This window comes from Jaculus jaculus, chromosome 5 (assembly GCF_020740685.1).
Source record: "Jaculus jaculus isolate mJacJac1 chromosome 5, mJacJac1.mat.Y.cur, whole genome shotgun sequence".
Taxonomy (NCBI): Eukaryota; Metazoa; Chordata; class Mammalia; order Rodentia; family Dipodidae; genus Jaculus; species Jaculus jaculus.
This window is the reverse complement of record NC_059106.1, coordinates 159007983-159030149: the sequence shown is the minus strand read 5'-3', so window position 1 is coordinate 159030149 and position 22167 is coordinate 159007983. Positions and strand designations below refer to the sequence as shown.

The 22167-nt window shown below is 45.6% G+C and overlaps 1 protein-coding gene across 1 annotated transcript in view; it reads left to right on the top strand.

The window, feature by feature from the left end:
• The first annotated feature begins 21561 nt into the window (after positions 1–21561).
• Rcan1 (regulator of calcineurin 1) overlaps positions 21562–22167 on the top strand; it is a 93238-nt gene continuing 92632 nt past the window's right edge. Inside the window, exon 1 of the mRNA XM_004654464.2 lies at positions 21562–21807. Within this exon, the coding sequence (XP_004654521.1) occupies positions 21562–21807 (246 nt within the window). The remainder of the gene's footprint in view (positions 21808–22167) is intronic.

Here is a 22167-nt window from a genome sequence, read left to right as displayed (position 1 = left end):
ATTTAAACAAACTGCTAAGTGCCCATGTACCAACATGAATAAGAAGTCTAATGATACGTACTATAATGTGAATGAATCTCAAGTACATGATGAAAAAAAGAAGCCAGATGGAAAAGGTTCTCTGCCATATTTGATTTCATTTATGTGGCTTTGCTGTAAGTTGGATCTGAAATGCCCCCACCAAGTCCATGTGTTTTGTAACTACTGGCTACCCAACAGTGCTACTGGGAGATGGTAGAAACTTTAAGAAGTGAGGCCAGGCCGTGCATGGTGGCGCACGCCTTTAATCCCAGCACTCAGGAGGCAGAGGTAGGAGGATCGCCGTGAGTTCGAGAGCACCCTGAGACTACATAGTGAATCCCAGGAGAGCCTGAGCTACAGTGAAACCCTACCTTGAAAAGCCAAAAACAAACAAACAAAAAGAAGAAGTGAGGCCTAGGAGAGGCCTTCAGGTCACTGGAGGCATGTCCCAGGGGAGACTGTGGTGCCTTCGTCTGTTCAGCACTTTTGTTCCACCTCAAGGTTCTGTCATGACGTCCTCCCTCAGCACAGCCCAAAGCAGCAGGGTCAGCCAGCCATGGGCTGAAGCCTCCAGAACTGGAAGCCAAATATGTCTTTTCTCTTTGCAAGTTGACTTATCATTTTTGGTATTTATTATAGTAACAGAAACCTGACGAACACAGATCCTATTTGCAAGTCAAAACCATCATCGGGTGGCTGAAGGCAGGGCGTACGCGAAGAAATTATTGATAGAGAGTGTAAGGGGTTGTCGGGGGCCGGGGAGTGGTAGAATTTTTGTAAATCCCTGGAAGTGAATTTTACTAAAATGCTATAAATATTACCCATACGCTAGTTACTTGAATGATCCCCACCTTCAAGCTCTCCCTAAAGTTATAAATTGGGGTTTAGGGGTTGGGAGCCCCATCCTTAGGGCACAAGAAAACTCAGCACCTCTCCTGTCGCTCTCTCTCCCAGTCCCCCTGTTCCAGCCACACCTGTGTTTGCCCCATGCTGACCCACCTGCCCCTGCAGCTCCTTCCCCAGCTCAACCAAGATGAACCGGGGGTCTTTGTCATGGATTCCCCCAGACATAATCACGTAACTGAAGACAGTTTGGCATAGTATGACATGATTCACAGTCAAACCCACACATTATGCAAAGGTCATAGGTGTAAACCATGAGACCATCCTGGCCAATCAGGGCACATGGCTCCACAGCATGGGGCACCCTTTATTTAGGGGTAGGGAGAGGCAGTGACTCCCTTGTGGGTCCCACCAGAGCCACGGGAGAAAAAGCCATGTCCTACTGCTATGGACTCCAGTGTCACACAAGTAAGGCCACCAACTCACGGGATGTGAGGCAAAATTTTATTGGGTAAAAAGAAAGAAGAAGAAAAAAGCTGGTGCATCGGGTCTGCATCCCAGAGTTCGAGATCTCAGGATGCAGCCCTGAACTGGCACAAGTGTCAGCTTTTTATTTGTGAAAACCAAAAAAAAGTTTGTTGTGAAAACAGGATGGAGGGCTGGAGAGATGGCTTAGCGGTTAAGCGCTTGCCTGTGAAGCCTAAGGACCCCGGTTCGAGGCTCGGTTCCCCAGGTCCCACGTTAGCCAGATGCACAAGGGGGCGCACGCATCTGGAGTTCGTTTGCAGAGGCTGGAAGCCCTGGCGCGCCCATTCTCTCTCTCCCCCTCTATCTGTCTTTCTCTCTGTGTCTGTCGCTCTCAAATAAATAAAAATTTAGAAAAAAAAAAAAAAACAGGATGGAAGTTAAAATACAAAGTTACGCGGAACTGAGGCAAGAAACATTCTATGCGATGTAATCACAAAGGTGTTTAGAAACAGAGAGGCACAGGAAGGCCATGGTACTTGGCACAGAGGGATCATTCCATTTCTTAGATAACAGAAAATGCCTGCATTTTGCAATAAGGCCTGTGATAATGATTCCTGAAACTTCTCCTTTATCTGTCAGGAAGATCAACTTGGGGGGTGGCCTCCGTTATGTGTGCCTAGAAGCACGGGCTGCCCAGGAGGGTGCTTAACCAGGTCTGTTGTATCCCTTTACATTCCATTTTTCACTACCTTTGAATGTGAGAGACATAGGTTATTAAAGGCTTTCAGTTTAGGCTATTCTTGCCCTCAGGAGATTTTTGGTAGTTATAGCTTTTGATGTGTGACAAGGTTCCCACACTCCCTCCCCACCTCATCCAGGGGCTTCCCTCTTGGCTTACTCATATTCAACCTCCAAACCTCTATTATTTCTTGTTCAAAGCAACTTGGTAGTCTTCTCTTTGGGGCATTCTAACTTCAGCTGCCTGTGTTCTGAGAGCTCTTATGCCAAAATAAGAAAAAGTCCCATCAAAAGTTTTTGCTAATCAATTCTCTTCCCTGATTCAATTGGTGCATCAGATCGTACACCCCCAAATAGACAGCAGCAGTGACAGCTGGTGAGAGCTTTGCATATGAATTCTTGCCTCTGCCTTTCAGACTTATGAAGTAACTAAAATGACTGTCCCATTTTAAAAGTAAGCAGTCTGAGGGTCAGAGGTGCCAACCAACTCTGCAAAAATGCCACCTCCAGGAATTTATCCTCAGTAACTCAAACCACAGGTGACTTGAAGAACCCCCCACACACACATCAAACCAACATTGCCCTTGCCTTGTCTGGGCACCTAGTGCCAGTGTCAGCCAGTGTTTGCTGCTGTCTGTCCACCTGCAGGCATAACCGAGTTGTTTAAACAGCCAAAGGAGCTCAACGACTGCCAAGTACCCAGGTTGTTCCCATCTCATTTGTGAGCCCAAGCCGTCAGTGACAAGATGGTCTAATAAGGGCAAAGTGAACTCATGGACATGGGCTCAAGAACAGGAGAATGTTGCTAGGCTTGGTTTTTCCCCAAGTCATGATAACCTTGTTTGGAAGTTTGAGGTCATTTCCTCTCTAGACACAAAAGCCCAGAACTTATACCACAGCAGGTGATTTCTCTGAGAGTGACTGAAACCTGAAATCGCAAATGGAAAGTCAAGTATTAGTCTGGGATCCTGTGGCTAACTAAGGAATTAGAAATTATTTCAGACAGGTCTACGTTTCCATTGCATCCAAATGCTAAGCAATGAGATCAATCAGCCATGGCTTGAGGTAACAGCCTGTTCTCTTTTCTAATAGATCCCACAACAAGCCGGAAAGGTGAATCTTGAAGTGCATGCTTCGATGAGATGGTGACTGGATGTCCAGAACATTCCCTCATGTGTGTCCTCGGTAGAGAGGGTTCAAAAAGAACAGAAAGGACAACAAAAAGTATTCCACACTCCTTTCTTGTGCCCCAAATTAATTATTTATCATAAATTCTTATAAAATGAGTGAATCTTTGGGATAGGCCAAAACTATGTCAGTTTTCTTCTCTGATGGCCTGATGTTATTTTGGGGAATGTGTGGACTCTGAATTTTCTCTTATGTGTAAGGATGTCCAGCCTTGCCCATATGTTTTTCTTCATCATCTTAATCATGTATTATATCTCCTCAGATCCAAATTCCATCTTTCACCTGGCTTGGTGGCGCCTGCCTTTAATCCCAGCACTTGGGAGGCAGAGGTAGGAGGATCACCATGAGTTCGAGGCCACCCTGAGATTTGAATCACCCTGAGATAGTGAATTCCAGGTCAGCCTGAGTTAGAGTGAGACCCTACCTCAGGAAAAAAAAAAAAAAAAAAAAGTCCATCCTTTCACTGAGAACAAGTTCTTTTAAGGTTTAGCAATGGCAGCAAGCATTGACCATATCCCAGGCCCTGTTTTAAACATATAACATACCTCAACTCCTGTGATGTTAATAGAAATCCTTGACATGAATGTGATTAGTACATGTCCACTAAACAGGAAGGTGTGGCAGGATAGAAAGGACCCCTGGCCCAAGGGCACCCAGTTGAAAAGCAACACAGCCCAAGAATGTACCTAGACAGCCCGGCTCCAGAGTCTATGAACTAAACCCTTCCTAACCTTGGGAAAATATGTACTTCTTCCAGAAGTGGCTGCATGGGCATATGTTTAACAGATATGCATGAAGATCTGGTGGGTGCCAGTCACTATGCTAGGGCTTAGGACATTAGTGATAAGGCCATACACTTATATTCTTATATAAAGCCACATTCCTGCAGGGTATTAAACTACTTGACAAGCAAAATATTAGAAAGACAAGACAGAAAGAGAAAGGAGTGAGGGTAGGAGTGAGCTATCTCTGAGAATACCGTCTTAGTATGATTGGACTTTTGAATCAGTTACAGTTAATTATTACCAATTTAAAAATGATATCTAGGATTAGAGAGATAGCCTAGACAGTAAAGTGCTGGCCATGTAAACATGAGGACTTGAGTTCAACCCCCAGTGCCCATCTAAAAAAAAAAGAGGTGGACCTGGTGACACATGCTTGCGGAGGTGGAGACGGGCAGACCCCTTGAAATCTCTGGCCAGTCAGTCTAACCTCGCTGGTGAGGTCTAGGCCAATGAGAGACTCTGTCTCAAAAAAGATGGACTGGTGTTGGGAAAAACTATGTACCCTACAAAACAGGTGGTACTGGAAGATGGCACCCATGCACACCCACACCCTCACATACACACACATACACTCACGCATATACCCACACCCATACGTACACATACACACACACATACAGGTAAGATAAAAAAGAGAAAACTTTAAAATTTTAATATTTTAAATTTTTTTAATTTGAGAGAGAGAATGGGCATGCCAGGGCCTCTAGCCATTACAAAAGAACTCCAGATGCGTGCCTACCATGTGCATCTGGCTTATGTGGGTACTGGAGAATTGAACTCGAACCGGGGCCCCAAAATTTAATATTTTAAAAGAGATTATCAACCATAATTTCAAATGCTTATCCCTTCTTAATTTCATTTATAAACTCTTGATTTTTCTAATGACCTTTCCTTTATCTTTATCAAAATACTACACTGTTTCCTGTATGCTCCATATAGGTTTGGCTTATTTTCTGTAAAATGGGCAAAGCTCATGTGCATCCTACTCCTTTTTAAAGGGTTCTGTCTTTTCTTTAAACCTCCCTGAAGCCAGCTGCCAGTCTGGTTTTGGTGAAACTTGCTTTGTTGGGGGCGGGGGCAGGGGGCGGGGAGGCTACCTGCATATGCATTTATTCCACTGGGAAGCTTTTGAACGAGTCAGTCGGTTGATCTCACACTGGAATCCATAGGCTCTGGGAGGCCAAAGTTGCTGTTTTCTTCCCCTGCCTCCATTCTTCCTTCCACAAACCGTTTTAAGAACGGGGCTGGCTGTTGAGAGGGTAGATCCTATACCAAGGTGTGTAGCTTCCCTTTCAGGATGGCTTCTGGCAAGTGATCAGTCTCCTTGAATTTGAAGTCTTGACTTGACACCCAAATTGCTAAACTATGAGGCCCAAACCTCCTTGGTGTTTTTTGGTCAGGGGAGAGAGGTTAGCCTTTGTACTTCATGACTCACCTACTGTATGTTCCCGGTATTCAAATCCTCTCTGCATTGCAAGGATGGCCTTGTGCTGGCTTTCTCTGGACAAGCCCATCCTAGTGGGTCCAAAAAGGAGGCTTCACGCAGAGGGGGGTCCGGCTCCCTGTGTGGTATGGAGAATGACGGGGGTTACAAGGCCATCAGAAGACACTGTGGCATCAGGGTTTCTTCCCTTGAGGATAGCATGGACTGGTTTCACTAAAATAACATCAGAGTGCAAGAGCCTCCATGAGGCTGAAAGAGTCAAGCATGAACACTGGAAATGAGATGTGACAGCAGCTTTGCGAGACAATTAGGTAGCCAGACCCTCATGTTCACGCATTACGAAACATTCCATTTCAAGGACACGTTAAATAAAACCAGTAATAGGAACTAATATCTTCATCTGTCAATGTAAATTTCTCTTGAGCAGAACCTATACCAATAAGTTAATTACAAAGGTTCTGGGTGAGGTCAACAAATATAAAAACCGTGAACCAAACTGAACCATATTCATAGGGGAGATTTGACATTAGCCAGCAAAATCATATAAACATTTGCCCCTTGACCCAGCAATCCCACTTTTTGGAATCTTTGCCAGAGATATATGGCAAGCGTAAACAGGAAACCCATGTTCAAGATTATTCACAATATTTGAATAGCAGAAGGAACGCTGTTCGCGTAAATGCCCCTTGGCAGGAAGCTGGGTGAGTAAAGAAGGACACTGATCCACAAAGGGGGATTGGGGTGAAGGAGGAATGGGTCCCTGTGAAGAGGTGACCTTCTCGTTACTTGGACACACCACCCGACCAGAAGCAGAAGCAGCTTATGGAGCAAAAAGGTTTATTTTGAGGGAAAGTTTCACCATGGCTGGAAAAGCATGGCAGACCTGAACAGGAAGCCAGGGTCACAGCTTCAAATCAGCAGGCAAGAAGAATTCACAGGCAGCTAGCCTGAGCACCTGGTTGAGCTGGGTTAATAAACCTCAAGGTCTGTCCCCAGTGGCATGCCCCCTCCAGCAAGGCTCCACTTCTGAAAGGTTCCACTGGCTGAGGATTAGGTATGAGCCTTAATCACAAACACATGAGGTTATTGGAGGGGGGGGGCGTTCTACATTCAAACCACCATAGGGTGCTCCTATGGCAGTGCTGGGGATTGAACCCAGGGCTCTGTCCATGCTACACATGCACTCCACCAACTGAGATGCATCCTCAGACCCTTCTTACAACTTTAAAAAAAAAAAAAAACCTGCTAGCCTGTATCTGGAGAGAAATCCAATGCTTTCATGGGCACCTCAGTAAATCCCCAGCGGTGACATTTGGTCAGTGGTCATTGTGATCCTTCCCACAGAACACAGCCAGGAGGTGCTGACGGCTGGCCTCCATTTTCTGGTGGAGCACCATTCATCTAAGCTGCTCATAGTGACCTTGCACCTCCCCAGGTCAGGGCTGGATTCAAATTCAAGCTTGAGTCAAGTAACAGATGTCACTCTCTGTCCCTGATTAGTTCTGTAATAGACTCACTAAGCCAATGGCCAAGAACAGAGGTTTTCTGGGCACTGATGTTCAAGGAGACACTCCTTTGCTCTTTAGAGAAAAACCACAGAAAGCAATGCCCCCTTCATCCCTGGGGTGTGGGGAAGTGAGACCTATAATCCACCTCATTGCAATGCAGAGCCAAGGGAACCACGGGCAATGGGGCTGGAGTGATATAGCCAACCCCGGATTCCATACAGTTAGGAGAGTCTGACTTAGTCACTTGTTGGATCCTGTCCAAGTGCAGGTAGTTAGCATAGTTGAGATCATATAAAGGACTAATGATTAGAACAATTATTAGAGTCCGATCATGAAAATTGATTAGTTCTTCTAGCATTGGGGACGAGGCATCTCGGAGTCCTAATTGGTAAGCCATAGAGATAAACAGGAGCTTCCTGGTATGAGGCCAAACACATCCTGTTACAGAGGTCTCTGCTTCCTTTGCCTTGGAAGGCCTGACATGCATTCACAGTTTACCATGATGTTCTTCTCCTCTGCTGACCCATGCAGGCAGGCAGGGAGCACACCATCACCACCCTGATTTTGTCTGAGGTCGTGGGCATGCCCTTTGCATGGATCCTTGGATGCTACAGGTCCAGATGCACAAAGGCTCAAAGGAGAACTCATGCTTTTCTCAGAAGTCTCCACTCTCATCATGTTGCTTGGTCCTCCAGCTCCTTGCCACACCATCAGAACAGTTCATCCCTTGATGTGGGTGCTGAGCCAACTGGTGGCTGATGAGTTTGAGCTGGCATTAAGGAGTTCTGGCTGATGTACGTGGGGACCAGAGTTTGCTATGAGCCTTCCATCTTCCCTAAATCTGCTCAGGCCTTTTTATTTATTTTATTAACCTCTAAGAATTACCTTAGCCATGGACTTTTGTAACAGATCTGGGCTACTATCCAAGATACTGTTCTCTTCCATCCAGGTTCCTGGGAAGCCTATTAGTAATCAGCAGGTTGCTTGGTGAACATGAATTCAGAACACACCGAAGCATTTATCATGGATCTTGTGGGAGGTTGTAGAATAACACTGGCCTCAATAGCTCTGTGAGCTAGATGTGTATGTCTGCCACGTTCTTCTCTCTCTCTGGATTTTATTCAGCTCAGTTCTTTCTTTTTTTTTTTTTTTTTGAACTGTTTTTCATAGTATTGATTAAATCGCACCCTTAAACTGGTCTGGAGCAATTTTTATATGAGTCATCTCCTGGATTATAAGATAATTTTACCACTTATTACTCCAGAATCTGGATTACTTACAGTAACCAGTCTATACTAACTCAAATAATTAGCATCCTCAATAGAAGTGAATCAGGAGTAAAATTATTATCATCATCATGGTTGATATTGTAGCCCTGGGGACTGAGCCCAGAATCTCATGTGTGATCAGCAAATGTCACCTTTGTGTAAATAATAGATGGTGATCTCTAGGGATCAGAACATAGACATGGTTCTAACAGAACATAGACAAATTGCTAATAGTGATTTGTCTGCTCTTTTATTCAAACTTTTCATTTTTAAGATAGGGTCTCATTAAGTTGCTCAGGCTAACCTTAAACTTCTGATCATCCTCCCTCAGCCCCTTGAGGAGCGAGTATTACAGACCTGAGCCTTCAAGCCTGGTTTGAAGAAAACCTATTTTCATAAGGAGAACAGACACCATGGAGGAACCGATTGGATGAGAAGGTCATGGAGAAGGAATGGCAAGTGATGGAGCATTGGAGCTGCTGTGCCCTGGAAGGCTGTGATCTCTCCTCACTGTCGGAACACCAGGATGCCGGGGGTGGAGAGGCTGATCATGCTGTGAGGTGATCGACATTTATAGGAGTGAGAAAGGAGTTGAGAGCAGCTGTCTTCTCTGCCATCTCTGGGATCCATTTGCCTCATAACTTAGGATCTAAAGTTTCTCCAGTGAGCCTGCAGAGTCAAGTAGATGAATTTGAACATGGCAGGTCCAGGTTCTGCATTCAGCACCTCCTAAAGCCAGGTAAGATGGGCAAGGGGACCCAGGGATGGGACATGGAGAGTGTCAGGCATGAAGTGTTGAATGAGTCCCAGAAGCAAATTTAGTTGCTCCATCCCAATTGTTTGTTATACTGTGTCATCTGTGTCTCCTTCTTGGCTTAAACATAAAAGGCAACTTGGGCTGGAGAGATGACTTGGCAGTTAAGGCGCTTGCCTATGAAGCCTGAGGACCCATGTTTGACTTTCCAGGTCCCATGTAAGCCAGATGCACAAGGTGATGCAAGCACGCAAGGTTGCATGTGTGCACAAGATGGGACACATGTCTGGAGTTGGATTGCAGTGGCTAGAGGCCCTGACATGCCAATTATCTCTCTTTCTCTCTCTCCTCCTCTCATGAAAAAGGGGAGCACTCTGTTGGGCTTACCTCAATAAATAAATAGGCAACTAAAATAATGCAACAACTATGGAAAAGCTTGGTAATTCCTTTAAAAAATTGCATGTGGACTTACCTATAACCCAGCAATTCTGTTTCTGAGTATGTACTCAAAATGATGGGAAGCAGGGACTAAACAAATGGTTTTTTTTTATTTATTTATTTATTTATTTGAGAGCGACAGACACAGAGAGAAAGACAGATAGAAAGAGAGAGAGAAAGAGAATGGGCACGCCAGGGCTTCCAGCCTCTGCAAACGAACTCCAGACGCGTGCGCCCCCTTGTGCATCTGGCTAACGTGGGACCTGGGGAACCGAGCCTCTAACCGGGGTCCTTAGGCTTCACAGGCAAGCGCTTAACCACTAAGCCATCTCTCCAGCCCTAAACAAATGTTTTTGACAAGTGTTTATTAGAACAGTATTCACAGTAGCCAAAAGGTGAAAATACCACCTCTCACAAGCATGCACTAAGAGCTAAATGGACAAGCAGAATATAGTAGGCAAATACAATGGGTATAGTAGGTAAATGCAATGGGTATCACGGGGAATGAAGTCCTGGAGCATGCTACAGGGTGGACGGACCTTGAGAATCATATGCTAGGAGAAATAAACCAGAGACAGAAAGATGAATAATGCATGAATGAGGTATGGTCCCACTTATACGAGGAACTGAATGCCCAGATACAGCAAGTAGAATAAGAGGTCAAGTGATGATGAAACAGTGAATAGGCAATGGAGACGGTCAGGGCTGTACACTGATACATGGTTTAAGTGATAAGTATTATGTTTATTTTGTTATAAAAATTTTTTAATGCAGAAATTTATTCTCCTACACCACCAGAGACTACAAATGAAGATGTTGAGGGGTTGAGTCAGAGAGTTTGGATTTTGTTGACTATTATATGACAACTCAGGGGCCTTCAGTCCCAATGGAATAAGGTGGGATACAATTGTATACACACACACACACACACACACACACACACACACACGAGGGTAAGTACCAGGGCCAAGCACCATGGGCTGGGCGCAGAAGGAAAAGACATTCATAAGTATATAAGACTTTGAGGGAATAATATTTGCCCAGGTCTACAGGTAAGAGAGATGCTGGCATGATCTGTAAACCAGAAGCAATTCAACAAGGCTGGAACTGTCCTATTTCTGGGGTGTTTGAGGTGTTTAAGCAGGGAGAGGTGAGTGATCAGGCTAGATCACATAACCCTTAAAGGACTGAATCACTGACAGCAGCTCTGGGCACGCCGCAGGTGTCTCACAAGGAGCTTTTAATACAGGAAACAGAAGTCAAAGGCTACCATTGAGATGTTGAAAATCCCCAGGCACAAACCCTACTGCCCTCTCTCATTTGCACAAGACATTCTTTTTTTCCCCCAAGGTAGGGTTTCACTCTAGCACAGGCTGACCTGGAATTCACTCTGGAGTCTCAGGGTGGCCTCAAACTCATGGTGATCCTCCTAACTCTGCCTCCCGAGTGCTGGGATTAAAGGCGTGCACAGCCACGCTCGGATGCACAAGACATTCTTGATCTTCAAGTTACACAAGCCATAAGGATGACCCCAAATAATCAGGATGCCCCCGCTGAAAATCAACTGGGCGGTTCATTTGCAAAATCAAAACAAGCAAACCAAAAACTAAAGCCCACGTTTTTGCAACGCTGTATCCTACCACTAGATGGGAGTGTTTCCCACATCTTGCTTTCTCCCTTACTAGAGAGGCCCCAAGAGATAATTGAATGTCATTCTCCCTGTATTCAAGAAGACAGAAACACACCAGTTAGCTATCCTGAGAGTAAACTCATTCTTTTGAACTCTATCCTGTAGTCTTATCCTGAAAAGGTACAATTTACAACTAGCTCATTCTGTCAGGTGTACTTTCTTGTATTGCTTTTGTGGGCATATTATTTTCTCTTTAAAATTAATGGGCCGTTTTAGGGCAATTTTAACTTACAGAAAAATTGAAAGGAAAATACTCTGATTTTTTTTCAAATTCCCTCACACCTCCTCTCCCTTCAATTTCCCATTGTTAGCACTTTTCAATAGTGTAGTACATTTACTAAAATCGACCCAATATTGATAGATGATTATTAACTGAAGTCCATATGTTACTAACATTCACTTTAAATTTTTTAATATCTTATTTATTTATTTGTTTGTTTGTTTTTTTGTTTATTCAAGAGAAAGAAGGAGACAGAAAGGCAGAGAGGGAGAGAGAATGAATACACCACCACCCTGTGTATCAGGCTTATGTGAGTACTGGGGAATAGAACTTGGGCCCTTAGGTTTTGCAGGCAAGTGCCTTAACTGCTAAACCATCAGTCTAGCCCAAGGTTTACGTTTTTGCACATGTTAATATACATGATGTCCATGCATGTGTGTGTGCATGCTTGTATATCTACATGTGTGTGTATGTATGTGGAGGCTGGAAGCTGACATTGTCTTCCTTAATTGCTTTCCACCTTTTTTTTTTTTTTTTTGAGAAAGCTTCTCACTGAACCCAGAACTCATCAATTTAGCCAGACTAGCTATTCATCAGGCCTCAGGGATTCTCTTGCCTCCGCCTCCCAGCACTGGGACTAGAGATGCGTGCCACCACGCCCAGCATTTTATTTTAAATAGGTGCTGGGCGTCCCAGCTCAAGTCCTATGGCTGTGCTGTGAGCTCTTAGTGACTGAGACATCTTGCCAGTCCAGGGTTCTCTCTTTGTGCTGTGAGGTTTTTCTTTCCTTTTCTTTAGCTAGGGTTTCCCTCTGGCCCCACCAACCTTGAACTCGCTATGTAGTCTCAGTTTGGCCTCAAACGCACTGTGCTGTGAGTTTTGACAAATATGTGATAACGGGGACCCACTGTGACAGTGTCATGTAGAGCGATTTCAGTCCTCTAAGAAAAGAACACCTGTGCCTCCCTTCCTTTCTTCCTTCACCCCTGGGTCACTGCTGTCTGACCTCACTGTCTTTGTAGTTTTCCCTCTTCTGGAATTTCATGTAGTTAAAATCCCTTTGACAAGCCAAGCAGCTGCTGCTCTGGACTTTTATACTTGCCCCTATGGCTAAATTGCTGTGTGAGGGAAGTGGGCATAATAGACACTTCTCACAGTCAATCCTGATGTACAGTCTAAAATCCACCTCCTTCTCCACTTTCTTTTTTTTAATATTTCATTTATTCATTTGCAAGCAGAGAGAGAGAGAGAGAGAGAAATAAAGAGAATGGGTGCACCAGCGCCTCCAGCCACTGCAAATGAACTCTAGATGCATACATCACTTGGTGCATTTGGCTTTACATGGGTACTGGGGAATTGAACCTCAGTCATCAGTGCCATAACGGCTGAGCCAGCTCTCCAGCTGCCCATTTTCAATCCTTCTCCCTTGATTTTTAAAAAATATTTGTATTTATTTATTTGTGAGCACAGAGAGAGGTGGGGAAGAGAAGGGCCTCTTGCTGCTGAAGACAAACTCCAGACACATGTACCATTTTGTGCATCTGGCTTTATGTGGGTACTGGGGATTTGAACCTGGACCATCAGGCTTTGCAAGTACCTTTAACTACTGAGCCATCTCCCCAGCTGCCTTGCTTCATTTTTGCTCCTTCATGTTTATGGTCATACACATCACCAGCATCTACACGCTGTGTTCACTTATTTTCTTTGTGGTTCGCTTCTCTCCTCCCCTGAACTATCCACACTAGAAAATAGATTCCACAAACAGGGAGTTTTACCTGCTTCTTGTATGTTGTGCCCCTGGAATCCAGACCAGTGTGCAGCACACAGTACTCTAAGTCAGGTTAGGATAAGGTCAGGCACAACATAAAGTGGTTGGTTTAATGCTCTTGTTGATCTCTCTCCTGTGAGCAGAACAGTGTCACCAGCATCACACCAGTCATCTTCAGATGAAATAAAAAGTAAGGACTGGAGAGATGGCTTAGCAGTTAAGGCGCTTGCCTGCTGAGCCTAAGGATCCAGGCTTGATTCCCTAGAGCCCACGAAAGCCAGATGAACATGGTGGCACATGCGTCTGGAGTTTGTTTGCAGTGGCTGGAGGCCCTGGTGCACCCACGCATTCTCTCTCTATCATAAATAAATAATCAAATATTTAAAAAAGAAATAGACAAGTAAGATGTGGTTCCTACACTATAGGCTGGAATCAAATTACGGCCTCTTCCCCTTGTTGAAATCCTCCCCATGGGCACTGGGAGAATCAACAGAGATGCCTTGTCCTTTACAGGAAAGCTCTCCTTCTGGAATGAGGCCATTGCTTATAGCTAGACCTCAGGACAGGCTGGCTCAACACCCATGGTGCCTTCCATGCATAGGAGGTCAGTACACTGGGGATGAGGTGGGATGGGTCATGAATAGAGCATTCAACTCACAATTTAAAGAACCCCTGGGGCTGGAGAGATGGCTTAGCGGTTAAGCACTTGCCCAAGAAGCCTAAGGACCCTGGTTCGAGGCTCAATTCTCCAGGACCCACGTTAGCCAGATGCACAAGGGGGGCGCATGCATCTGGAGTTCCTTTGCAGCGGCTGGTGGCCCTGGCGTGCCCATTCTCTCTCTCTCTCTATCTGCCTCTTTCTCTCTCAGTCTGTCATTCTCAAATAAATATACAAACAAACAAAAATTTAAAGAACTCCTATTAAGAGAAATAGCAGACTAGCCTGAGCCTGCCAAGGGACGACGGTCTAGTTAACACACTGTGAAAAAGGCCTGTTGTCCCGCAGAAGAGAAGGGAATCTCTAAATGGAAGATGGGACTAGAAATCTGACTCTTCTCCTAGACCCTGCTCTGTGCCATTGGTTGGGCATTGTTTGAAGCCCTGAAGCATCTATAAAACAGACTCTCGTAGGAGCCGCCCCGTGATCACAGTGAGAAGTAATCCCAGCACTCAGGAGGCAGAGGTAGGAGGATTGCTGTGAGTTTGAGGCCACCCCGAGACTACAGAGTGAATCCAAGGTCAGTCTGGACCAAAGTAAGACCCTGCCTCGAAAAACAAAACAAAACAAAAAAAAACAGAAAAAAGAAAGAAAATATATACATATTGTTGTGTTTCCACACTGTCAGATATTATTGAATAACATAAATTCACAAGCTGTATCATATTTGCTGCTTGTAATTTGCCAAGGAGACTCAACTTCTCTTGATGTTAGCAGGTTCTTTCTTTAAAATTAATTAATTTTTTGACGTTTACATACATTTGTATTTTGGTTATGTTCATCCCCATTGCCTTCTTCTGTCTCCCTCTCACTCCACTTAAGCCTATTCTTCTACTTAACAAGTCTCCCTCTTACTTTTGTGTGTATGCGTGTGTGTGTTATGAAGGGATTACAAATGTACCTGTGAATAAGCACGTATATGTGTGCATGTGCATGTGGAGGCCAGACGACAGCGTCGGGTATTGTTCCTCAGGTGCTGTCTGTATTTTCTGAGACAGGGTCTGTCATTGGCCTGGAAGCCACCAAGTAGACTGGACTAGGTATCCAGTGAGTCTCAGGGATCCACCTGTCTCCCCTCTCCCCTTCCTCAGTGCTGGGATCACAGGCACATGTCACACCTGGCTTTTACATGAGTGCTGGGAAGCTGAATGTAGGTCTTGATGTCTGTGTGGCAAGTACTTTACTGAGTGAGCGCTCTCTCCAGCCCTACTTTTTTTACTTTTATTTTTATTTCTATTTATTGATTTTTTAATTTTTTTTTAGTTAGGGTTTCACTTTATCCCAGGCTGATCTGGAACTTGCTCTATAATACCAAGCTGTGTTTGAACTTAAAGCAATCCTCCTACCTCAGCATCCTGAGTACTAAGATTAAAGGCGTGAGACACCACACTGTGGCCTTACTTTTGGGGACAAGTTATTTATCACTCTATGCCTTGTGGGTGGTACCGGGCAGGTAGCAACATCTATATGCATAAGGTTCAGAGTCCGTCATCCTTCCTCTGGATTTGAACTCAATTTGGACCCAAATGCTGCTTGAAAAATGGAGTCACCCAGGGTAAGGCACAGCCTAGAAGCCTCTATTTTGCACAACGTAGAGTAACCTAAGAACAGGGCACAGTCCACACTCTCTTCTGCCTGTGTTTACATGACTTCATAAAGAATTACTTCCTATTTCAACTGGATGTTAAGATGCTGGCTCACACTCGACACTTGGCCCCCAGCTGGTTTTGGAAGGTTGTGGAAACTTTTAAGAGATGGGGTTTAGCTATAGAAAGTGGTTTGGGCCTTGACATGCATAGCCTGGCCTGTTTCTTGTTCCATCTCTGCTTCTGGGTCGGCTGAGATGTGAGGAAGCAGCTCCCAGGCGCCTCTGCTGCTGTACAGCCGCCCACTGCCACACGTTCCCCTTGACAAAGGACTGAGCCTCACAGACTTTTAGCCCCAAATGAACCCTCTTCCTTTAAGCTGCTTCTTGTCAGTATTTGACCCAAGTGACTATGCAAAGCAACTGAAACGCTGGCTTCAGAGATTCTTGGGTTGAAGTTCCCTGCAGTTTGATCAGTGAAAGGATACAGCAGAAGCAATAGTTAGTGCAGGAAGCAAAAATCAGAAATTGTATTCGGAAAGAAAAAGATACACTGTAGATTTTTGTTTTCTAAAGTTCTAAAATACAATACCAGTTGATAGTTTCAAGCTGGAGTATTCTCACAGCCAGAAGAATCCTGGCTCACATAAATGCCACACACATGTCCACACACTTAAAAGAGAATTTGAAGAAATGTAAAAGTCAGGGGCAGTGATGGTTTACATTGACTTGACAGGACCTAGAACCATGCAGGAAAAGAGCCTCTGGGCATGCCTGCCAGGGTGGTACCTTGATGCAGTTAATTGAGGTGAGAAGATTTTCCTTGACTGTGGGTGACACTGCTCCATGGGCTGTGGTCCTGGACTGCATAAAAAGAGAGAGCTGGCTGAGCAGCAGCCTTCCTCACTCTGCTTCCTGACCGTGGATGTGAGCAGCCGCCTCAAGCTCCTGCTGCCCTGCCTTCCCCGCCACGATGGACTGGAACCTGGAACTACAAGCTGAAACAAACCCTTCGTCATTTTGCTTCTTGCTAGGTATTTAGTAACAGCAACGAGAAGATAGCTATTACACTGGTCTACTTTCCAAAACTTAGGCGAACTACTCAAATTCCAATATTTTCCCCAAATTGAATTTATAACTGGTTTTCTGATTTATAAATACCCTTTAACGTTAAGAGGTCATGAAAATGAACTGGATTTTAAAAGAACGTGTCTTACAAATGAACCTCAAATAGGAAGAGAAAGTTCCTTTCTCTAAAACAACAGGGTGACATTTCAATTCAGTTTTAAACAGTAACAAACTAAAAAGTCCCAACTGAGTTAAAGAGTCTGTTTGTTTGGGTGGTCTTTGGGACAGTTCATTTCCTATCAAAGCACTCAAAAAGTCAGCAACTTACCTTCCACCTTAACTAAAAACTTAAAATGTCTGTAATTTCTCAGAACATGCAGAAATGACTCTGGCTCATTTAATAAGCGCTCGGCAAATACCTCCTGCACACAGCCCTCTTCAGTTTCCAGAACAAGATGGGAAGCCATTGAAGATATGGTGGAGTAAAACTTCCCACCTGGCAAATGAATAGGCTGCCGCATCCCTTATAGGCAAGTTTGCATAACTGTGCCGTGGGAGATGTACAAGGCAGGTGCTGGAAACAAAAATAACCAAAAGTGGCTTTCTGAACACCTCCTCTCCTTTCATCTGGATGACTGTGATGTCTGACATATAAGGAGCATGAGGAGGGAAATGAAGGAGAGATAGCAGCGCATGTTATTACAGTGCCTATGAGAACAGGCCTTCAAGTCAGAGCAGTTCTTCACCTTGTCTGGTCCTTTTCCCTTCTGGGTATCTTAAGATCTGGATCAAATCAGCTCCAGGCACCAGATTTGGAGCTGAAGAGAAGGGAGGTCTCTCCAGTTAGGCAGAGCTTGGGTTCCATTGCTGCAGCCAGCACAGAGGATGCCTGTGAACAATTCCCAAAGACTACTGGAAGCCATGGTCCATGATTTGTGGTGGCACACCCTCTACAAAGATTGCCTCCAAGTTCAGTGGATTTCCTCTTAGGAGTGGTGGCAGTTATCTTCTAGGATTTGAATAGTTTCTACCTGCGCTGCTGACAGCTGATATTTTCTGTTGTTGATACTACTATTGTCACAGAAAGCATAAGGCACGGCTTAGTTAGGCTTGAATAAAAGGCATGGGAAACGGAGGAGCTGGCTCGGCGGGTGAAGGTGCTTGGTGCAAGCGTGAAGGCCTGAGACCACCTGAGTTCGGTTCCCCAGGACCCAGGTAAAGAGCTGGGTGTGGCCACACATGGCTCTAACCCCAGTTTTGTGGGGAGCAGAGAATGAAGAATCACTGGTGCTTACCAAAACCATAGTCCACGTACAGAAAACAAACTTCACCTTAAGGTAATGCGTAGATAAGTGATAGAAAGTGGACACCTGACATTCACCTCTGGCCCCTGCACACATAGGCACTTACATCTGCACATACATGGGCATATACCACACACACTCAGCACACCATACCACACATATGACACACGTTTTTTACATATATTTTTATTTATTTATTTGAGAGAGGGAGAAAGAGGCATAAAGGTGGGGGGGGGGAGAATGGGCACACCAGGGCCTCCAGCCATTGCAAATAAACTCCAGATGCATGCGCCCCCTTGTGCATCTGGCTTACGTGGGTCCTGAGAATCGAACTGGGATCCTTTGGCTTCGCAGGCAAGTGCCTTAAGCGCTAAGCCATCTCTCCAGCCCATGACACATATTTAAGTTAAATAAAACATATAGTTTCGCCGGGCGTGGTGGTGCATGCCTTTAATCCCAGCACTCGGGAGGCAGAGGTAGGAGTACCGCCGCGAGTTCGAGACCACCCTGAGACTCCAGAGTGAATTTCAGGTCAGCCTGGGCTAGAGTGAGACCCTACCTTGAAAAACAAAACAAAACAAAATAAGACAAAACACATGGTGAAGTCAGCAGTTACTATAAATTATTACGTCCTAGGTAGAAAGAGAAACAGGATATTTTATTATAAATTATCCCCTGCATTAGGCAAGAACCCTGGCTATGCTGATGGGGAAGGCATAAGGCTAATCCTGTTTGTCCATGGCATTCTGTCATTTTCACCGAGATATTTTCAGAGCTCTGCTTCCCACATACTGTGCAGTGCAAGGCCAGCTCTTGTCATATGTGCCCTGCAGGACACTTTGCACGGTGGGCGGGGGGGGGTGCAGGGAAGGAGAGCTGAGGTTCCCCTTAACATCATTATCCATGACCCTCACTTCTGCTCTTAACCTCTCCACTGTTCTCTTTCTTCTTTTCCTCTGTCCTCTTTTCCTTCTTCTCTACATTTTGCCATGTATCTTCCTGCTTTTCTGTTTGCTGTGGAACCACAGGGAATGACAGCCTGGTGGGTTTCTGCCTTGCCATTTGCTACAGGTTTGCTTATGGGAAAGTCATTTGATCTCACAGAGCCTCCATCCTAAGACTCCACGGTCATGACACCTGTCTCTGAGGATATGAGCGAGTTTATGCATGCAACCATGAACTATTGCATCAAAGAAACCAGTGTGGTTATTGGAGACGTGGATTTGATCAGTGGACTAAGAAATGTCATGCTTCACACTTCACTGCCTGGGAAGGGTATAGAGGGGGAGGAAGAAATCTCCATCTTGTGTATCTGGATAAACCAGCAGCACTCTAAAGTTAATTACAGGTTACTTTGTCATTGCCACTCACCCGAGGTTGTCCCACTGCTCCTGCCTCTGCGCCGCAGAAGGTCAGCTGTGATGGTACACACCCTGCATTGTGACTGTCTGTCTCCATGGGGCTTTCTTTCCCTCCCGCTCTCTGCCCTTCATGCCACAAGTGGCTTACAGTAAGCCATGAAAGAGCACCCTGTCCCAAGGCTGAAAACAACGCAGACCCACCCAGCAACCAGTTGGCTGGGTGAGGCTTTTTCCAAAACGGGTGTCTCATCCTCTTTTCAGAATGCCTGGCTGGAGACTTGCCGACTCCATCATGTCATCCATGCTGCTGCCCTTCATCCAATGAATCCCTTTATCATGTTTCTTTTTTAAAAAACAAAACAAAACAAAACAAAAGGCTAGCTCCATTGAGACGATCACATGCTATCAGATTTACATTGTAAAGCACAACACAGTGGTCTTTATACAAGGAGTTGTGAGAACATTAGTACAGCCAGTTTGAGAAGATTTTCACCACTCCTCGAAGAACTGCCTTATTTATTTGCAGTCACTTCCTACTTCCTTTCCTTTAGTGCCTGGCAACCACCCCTCTACTCTGTCTCTGCACATTTACCTAATTTGGACATTTTATAACAAGCCTCTTTCACTTAATCTATCTAGTGTTTTCAAGACCCATCCATGTTGTGATAAGTATTAATACTTCATTCCTTATTATGGCCAAATACTATTTCATACATGGATATACTCTTGACATATGCATTCTTCAGCTAGTGAACACATGGGCTGTTTTCATGAATAATGGCACTGTGAACTTCTATGTACAGGTTCTTCTGTGTACTTCTGTGTACAGGCATGGTTTCATTTCTCTTGAGTATACACCTAGAAAAGGAATTACTGGGTCATATGATAACTCCGCATTTTTATTTTCCAGGGGAGCTGCTTGCTTGTTTATCCAACTGGTGGCACCATTTTTCAATTCCAGCATCAGTGCCCAGAAGTTCCTATTTCTCCCTGTCCCATTCTACTCTCAGTCATCTCTGAATCATCTTTGTACTCCTTTTGAATTTCAGTTTCTTGGGGCGATCATGGCAACAACCAGGGAGTCTTGCACAGACATCCTTTGAATAAGTCCCAGATGTTATGGGGTGCACCTTTTATAATAACCAGTTACACTTATAGTAAACCAGCTACAGTTAAGCCTACTTTGGGAACACACAGAGCCAACTTCACATCCTCCATAAGACCTGCTGCATGAACAGAGATGTCATTAATTGATCCTGCTGGATTCTGGATACACAGGACTTCATTTTATTAGGAAGGAAACTGAGATTCTGGTTACTTTGCAAGTAATTAACAGAAAAGATGAAATTGAATCCCGTGTCTTCATCTTATCATGTTGTCTTGCATAGTGAATGAACTCTATTTTGCAGGAAGAGAAAAGCATATGCTCATATAAGATGCTCTGCTTTCCTGATATAATAAAATCCCCAAAGGCGAGATCTGATGTCTCACCTCATCTCCTTTTGTACACAGCATAGGTAGTAATAAAAATACACAAGGTATGAAAACAAAAGGGGAAATATTTGGAGAGAGGAAGGGGATTAACAGATTAAGGGGATTAAGAGGTGGAAAGGGCAGAAGGGAGGGTAATGAGGAGAGGATATGAGCAATATACAAAGATATCTATAGAAAAATGTACCAATGAAACTCATTATTTTGTACTTTACTAAAAAATTAATTAAAATATGCACACATACACATATATATGTGTCAATTATACAATGACTAAAAAGCCTAAATACAAAGGTAAAATGTGTTATTATGGTCTAGTTCCAACCTTTTTTGGGATTACATGTGATAATACACAGTGAGTAACCACTTGCTAAAGGTTGAAGAGTCATCTCTTTGAGTACATCTACCTTAAATCCCCCAGAGTTGGCCAATGTGTTTCAAAATGTCACCGCATGGGAACCACAGAAGCATTGTCTCCTCAGTTTTCATCCCAAGGACGCAACACCTCTCACCAGGCACCTCCAGCTGTCAGAAAAGCACAACTGGCTGGAGGCCTTTTGCCCCTAACAAAAATGGCCGCTGTTGGGCTTCAGGCTTAGGGCGGCAGCACTGGCATCACGTGAACAGGATCCTGTTTTTTTATTGGTCTTCTCTCTGGGAAGGGCGGGGGTGATACAAGCAGCCAGCGAGTTGAGGGGACGATCTTAAAGGGACCGCCGCAGGACCTGGCCGGAGCTCTGTGTTGGGGTTAGGCTGTGTGCCCCTCCCTCGCGGAGCGGCTGCGGGCTGGGCGGGCGCCGGGGAGGCGGCGTCTGCGGAGCCGGCAGCGGCGTGATCGTGAGGGGGTTAAACGGCAGGGAGAGCGCGAGCTCCGGACGAGCGCGCGGCTACGAGCGCCGGCATGGAGGACGGCGTGGCCGGACCCCGGCTCGGGGCGGCGGCTGAAGCGGCCGAAGCGAGGGCGCGACCCGGGGTGACGCTGAGGCCCTTCGCGCCTTTCCCCGGGGCGGGGGACGAGGCCGGCGGCGGCGGCGGCGACTGGAGCTTCATCGACTGCGAGATGGAAGAGGTGGACTTGCAGGACCTGCCCAGCGCCACCATCGCCTGCCACCTGGACCCGCGCGTGTTCGTGGACGGCCTGTGCCGGGTGAGCAGCGGGGCGGGGCCGGCGGGGCGGACACACTTGTTGCCGGGGAGGCGGCGGCGCCGGTGGCCTCGCGGGGTGCGGATGGGGGCGAGGCTGCAGGGCGACTCCCACCCCCCCACTCCCCGCCCCGGGCCGCGGGGACACGGTCGAGCTCCCTTCATCCGGAGGGCTGGTTTCATTCTGCAGCGCCGACCCTGTCCACAGCACCGAAGGTTCGAAATCCATCCCTCCTCCCCGCTCATTCCTCCCATCACGGGCGACTCTGCCCGCCTCGCCTTCCAAAGTGTCTACAGTTTGCATGGCTTAAGAGGAGGGAGAGGGGTCAACTCCCAGGGTAATGGATGTTCCTGGTGGTGGCAT